We start from the raw sequence: 6,000 nt of genomic DNA on the forward strand, positions 1-6,000 counted from the left end.
CAGGTAACAAAGAGCAGGGATTAACGAGTCCCTTTCAGAATGGCAGGCAGTGACTAGTGTGATGCCACAAGGCTTGGTGCTGGGACCCCAGTTATTTACAATATATATTAATGATTTAGATGAGGGAATTAAAAGTAACGTTAACAAATTTGCAGATGACACAAAGTTGGGTGGCAGTGTGAACTGTGAAGAGGATGCTATGAGGATGCAGCGTGACTTGGACAGGTTGGGTGAGTGGGCAGATGTATGGCAGATGCAGTATAATGTGGATAAATGTGAGATTATCCACTTTGGTGGCAAGAACGGGAAGACAGATTATTATCTGAATAGTGTCAGGTTAGGAAAAGGGGAAGTACAACGAGATCTGGGTGTCTTTGTACATCAGTCACTGAAAGTAAGCAAGCAGGTACAGCAGGCAGTGAAGAAAGCTAATGGCCTTCATAATGAGGAGTTGAGTATAGGAGCAAAGAGGTCCTTCTGCAGTTGTACAGGGCCCTGGTGAGACCACACCTGGAGTATTGTGTGCAGTTTTGATCTCCTAATTTGAGAAAGGACATTCTTGCTATTGAGGGAGTGCAGCTTAGGTTCATCAGGTTAATTCCCAGGATGGCGGGACTGTCGTATGATGAAAGAATGGAGCGATTAAGCTTGTAATCACTGGAATTTAGAAGGATGAGAGGGGATCTTATAAAAACATATAAAATTATTAAGGGATTGGACACGCTAGATGCAGGAAACATGTTTCCGATGATGGGGAAGTCCAGAACTAGGGGCCACAGTTTAAGAATAAGGGGTAGGCCATTTAGAACTGAGATAAGGAAAAACATTTTCACACAGAGAGTTGTGAATTTGTGGAATTCGCAGAAGGCAGTGGAGGCCGATTCACTGGATGCATTTAAAAGAGAGTTAGATAGAGCTCTTAGGGTCAGCGGAATCAAGGGATATGGGGAGAAAGCAGGAACGGGGTACTGATTGTGGGCGATGAGCCACTGATTGGCGGTGCTGGCTGGAAGGGCCGAATGGCCTCCTCTTGCACCTATTTTCTATGTAGCTATGTAACTATGAGCCTACTGTGCCATTCAATCATAGCTGATCTCTGCCTCCTAATCCCATTTTCCTACCTTCTCCCATTACCCTTGACACCCGTTCTAATCAAGAATTTGTCTATCTCTACCTTAAAAATATCCACTGACTTGGCCTCCACATCCCTCTGTGGGAATGAGTTCCACACATTAACTACCCTCTGACTAAAGAAATTCCTCCTCACCTCCTTTTTAAAATAGTGCCATTTAATTCTGCGCTATGACCTCTGGTCCTAGACCTTGGTCAAAGATATGGGTTTATTAAACAAACGTGAGGCAAAAAAGAACAGTGGCGCAGCAGTAGAATTGCTGCCTCACAGCGCCAGTGACCCGGGAGTTCAATCCTGATCTCGGGTGCTGTCTGTGTGGAGTTTACACATCCTCCCTGTGACTGCGTGGGTTTCCTCCGGGTGCTCTGGTTTCCTGCCACATCACAAAGATGTGCAAGAAGTATAAGAAGATAACTACAGATGCTGGTACAAATCGAATGTATTTATTCACAAAATGCTGGAGTAACTCAGCAGGTCAGGCAGCATCTCGGGAGAGAAGGAATGGGTGACGTTTCGGGTCGAGACCCTTCTTCAGTCCCGAAACGTCACCCATTCCTTCTCTCCCGAGATGCTGCCTGACCTGCTGAGTTACTCCAGCATCTTGTGAACAAAGATGTGCATGTTTGTTGGCTAATTGGCCTCTGTAAAAATTGCCCCCAGTGTGTAGGGAGTGGATGAGAAAGTGGGATAACGTAGAACTAGTGTGGGTGGGTGATCGATGGTCGGTGTGGACTCGGTAGGGCATGGTGCTTGTTTTCAAGATGTATCTCTAAATTAAACTAAAGAAAAGGATTAAAGAGGAAATCGTAGACCTCAGGCCACTGGAACCCATAATTTTCTACTTTTATTGCCCTTTTGTCTACTGTGGCTTCAAATATATTCAGTGTCTGGGTCTTCAAAGCACAGAGTGTTGTCAATGCCCTCTGCGAAGAGATTAGTAGAACAGAACAGTACAGTACTATGCGAGGCAGAGACAGGATAGACAGTCAGAAGCTTTTTCCCAGGGTGAAAATGTTAAAGACGGGGTGAGCCATGGTCGGCGCTGACTTGGTGGGTCTGAAGGGCCTGTTTCCACGCTCTATCTCGAACGTCTAAAGAATCGCTCCCCACAACTCCTCCGTGTGTTACCTTGTGCCCGGCACCAATGCCCTCCTTCTTGCTTCCAGATGGCAAGCGACAGCACGGAGACCAGTGAAGCGGGCGAGGAAGAGGAGGATCACGAGGGCGACAATGGCAACAAGGAGCGCATGCCCTTCATCCAGTAGCCGCCCTAGACGGAGGCCAGAGGCAGTGGACTCAGAACGATCCCCGACATGTTTACTTACTTTTCAGTTTTTATCGCCGGAGGAAGGAATGATTGGAGGATGGTGTCCCTGAGTCAGGCGCTAGTGAACAAATGCTATTGTACTGTGCTTGTTTGTGTTTGTCAGCCAAGCTACTAGCTGTTTAAGAGTCGTAGTGAGTGATCTGAACTACTAAAGTGCCATATCTTTCCAGTGCAGTATTAATGACCACATTCCGTGTTAAGATCCTTTGAACAAGAAGCCCACAGTATTATGTTTCTCCTTGTTTTAAAGTGGGAACTGTCCTATGTTTGTGAATTTATTCCAGTCTTAATTGCGTCTCCACATCTCACTTGATTACCCTTTTATTTCTGTTGTCGCTCTTAGTTTCCTTGTGCATGTTTCCGTTAACCTGTTGGTGCCTGTATTTAATCCAGTGTACACTCACCAGTGATCGTTCAGTAAAGTCCGCAGTAAGTATTCCAGACACGCATCTTTGACCAGTACAAGTGACAGGAACTGCTTCTCAACCAGCTCTACTAAGGAAAACAAAACAGTGTCGACCTATTAATCAGCTCCAGAGCCGAGACAATGTGAATGGAGTTCACAGTTAGTTCATTTTGTTGCATTTGTTGCTTTAGTGCTTTTGTTATATTGTGCCTCTCAAACATTGTTTACATAAAAAAAGTACAAAAAAATTAAAAAATGATTAGCAATTGAACGTTAGTCAAGCGACTGTTTAATTTTCCACGAAGGGGATTTGAATGGTTGGGCAATTGACAGGGGAGGTGAAGTCTGAAGAAGGGTCTCGACCCAAAACACCACCTATTCCTGTTCTCTGGAGATGCTGCCTGACCCATTGAGTTACTCCAGCATTTTGTGTCCAAGATAGGTGATACCACAGTTATGCTTGTTATTCCTCTGTTCTTATCTCAGGACTTGAGAGTTCTACAGAGGAAGAAGCAGCAATTTTATAGTACTTCCCTTAACTTTATATACTGCATTCACAATGTGATCTCCTCTGCACCAAGGGTACCAAATGCATTCCATAAAGGGTGATTTTAAACTACCCGTCACCTATCCTTTCATTCTCCAATCTTTCCCCAATCTGAGCTCCCTTTTGCGATCTCCCAGTTGCCAAACATTTTAACTCCCCTTTTCATTCCAATACTGACCTTTCTGTCCTGGGCCACCTCTACTGTCAGAGTGAGGCCACATGCAAATTGGAGGAACAGCACCTCATATTTTGCTTGGGCAGCCTACAACACAGCGATATGAACATTGATTTCTCAAATTTCACGTAACCCCGACATTCCCTCTGTCCCTCCCCCACTGTGCAGTATCTTCTGTCTCATGGGAGAGAGGAGAAGAGAAGAATAGTCCAGTTGTGAGTGGTCCTTGATTATGTTTGCTGCTTTCATGATGCCATGTGAAGTGTAGATGGAGTCGATGGAAGGCGAAAGACTAATTTGTACTAGACCAAGTGAACCCATTGGGCCCAAACCTCTCCTGCATTGGTGCAGCACCCTCTCCTCCCCCCCTCCCCCTCCCCTCTCCCCCTCCCCCCCCCTCCCCTTCCTCCTCTCCCCTTCCCCTCCCCCACACTCCATCCCTCTCCCCCCTCCCTCCCTAGGAGATAGATTTAAACTTTAAAATGTGTATAACTTAAAAAACATAACACCATTTTCAATGAAACTTTTTCCATTAGCACCAAAGGGACGACGGTGAGTAAGCTGGGCCTAAAATTGTTGCGGCATCGTGTACCGTTTTGGCTGTAGTTCAGGAACAAACAAACAAACAAACGAAGGTTTTAGTATATAGACGATGGACTGGGCTGCGTTCACAACACTGGATTTTTTTGAGGTCTTGTCAAAACAATTGCTTTACCAAGTTGTGATGCATCCTGATTGCAGTACCTGCTTCCACCACCACCACCCTCCAGCAGCACAAGCCAGACACATACTATATTCTGCGTGAACAAAACAATGCCTTGGACATTTCTTTCTAACTTTTCCCTCTGACTTTAAAGCTATGCTTCCTAGTATTGATATTTCCATCGGAAAATGCTTCTGACTGTATATCCTTTCCATGCCTCTCATAATTTTATATACAGCTTTGATCAGACCCTTCGGAATACCAAGACCACGCCAACCATCGATCGCCCGTTCACAGTACTTCTACGGTGTCCCACTTTTGCATCCATCCCTACACACTAGAGGCAATTTTACAGAGGCCAATTAACCTACGAACTCGAATGTCTTTGGAATATCAGGAGGAAACTGGAGCACCCGAAAAAGCCCCACAGGGTCACAGGGAGAATGTGCAAACTCCACATAGACAGTACCCGAGGTCAGGATTGAACACAGGTCTCTGGCGCTGTAGCAGTGCTACCAGATGTACCACTGTGCCGCCCCACTGCATCACTGTGCTGCCTCTAAATCTCCTTTCGGATCACAAAAAAAGAAAAAAAAACGGTGTATAGACTTATAATGAACACTAGGGTTCTGCTAGAGGTCGCTAGAGGTTCCGCGAGAAATCCCCCCTGTGCACCCTGGAAGTCTCCTCGGAAATGTGGCACCTAGGCTGGGCAAGGCAGCCAATCTTGACCTCATCGGGACTTCCACGGCCGAATGGTGGGTTGAATTTGCAACCTGCGGCCGGGGCTCTGGAACTCCAGCCCAGCTGGAGCCAACAAATCTATCCCCATAGCCGACTTCCTTGGCCTGCTGGATAAACCAGCAAAGCTCTGGAACCAAGGGTGCCAGAAAATCATTGGTGGAACTGTAATGAGTAAATATTAAATTGAAGTGCAAGATTATATAACTAAATTAATAAAGACAGGGTTAAAATATAAAACACAGCAGAAAAGCCAATTACCACCTTTTTCTCCTGATTGTCATTTAATGTGTGAATTTACTTCAAAATGTTACTAGTGTACAGAGACATATTCACATTATTTTGTGGTCTGTTTTGACTTTGAAATGCACTAAAAGAGGCTTGAAACTGTGTAAATTTTCAAAACAATCCCGATTTTTTGACCCCCGTTGTACGTCTCACGCAAGTGCTCGGCTCTTTTCCTCTTTTTTTTTACCTCACTCACATGCCTGATTATGATCTCTGTTCCCTCATCAGCTCTTCCACTACCGGACCAATTATTTTTCCTAAGAGAGTCAGATACTGCCTTGTGTCACTAAGGGCTGGGATAGACTGCTGCAAAATGGTAAAAAAGTCTTGTTTACTTTGGAATAAAAGGATTGTTTGAGGCGGACGCTGGGGAAAGAATACAGATGAGTGAACAATAAAAATAAAAATTGTTGGAGGCAAACGGGAATGCTAAAGTCTGACAACTAGCACTCATGTGGAACTAGGTGGAAACCCATGTCAAAGTTCTCAACACCAACGTTGCCAAGAACGGTAACATACAGCTGAGTCACATGACGGAGCCGCAGGAAAAGCTTGGTCATTGGGCGAAAAGGATTAAAAAAGAGGATTATTAGGTGGAGGTTTTGGATAGAACCAGAGCAAAATACATTGGGAGCGATGGGTAAGGTCAGGAGATATGGAGCTGAAGATGATTTTAAGTGC

At 45.1% G+C, this 6,000-nt stretch overlaps 1 protein-coding gene across 1 annotated transcript in view; it reads left to right on the plus strand.

The window, feature by feature from the left end:
- The window catches only part of vat1l (vesicle amine transport 1-like), an 80,191-nt gene extending 77,055 nt beyond the window's left edge, over positions 1-3,136 (plus strand). Inside the window, exon 9 of the mRNA XM_078400728.1 lies at positions 2,299-3,136. Coding sequence (XP_078256854.1) covers positions 2,299-2,397 — 99 coding nt within the window. The 3' untranslated portion in view covers positions 2,398-3,136. The remainder of the gene's footprint in view (positions 1-2,298) is intronic.
- Positions 3,137-6,000: the final 2,864 nt, after the last annotated feature.

The sequence above is a fragment of the Rhinoraja longicauda genome, chromosome 6 (genome assembly GCF_053455715.1).
Source record: "Rhinoraja longicauda isolate Sanriku21f chromosome 6, sRhiLon1.1, whole genome shotgun sequence".
Lineage (NCBI taxonomy): Eukaryota > Metazoa > Chordata > Chondrichthyes > Rajiformes > Arhynchobatidae > Rhinoraja > Rhinoraja longicauda.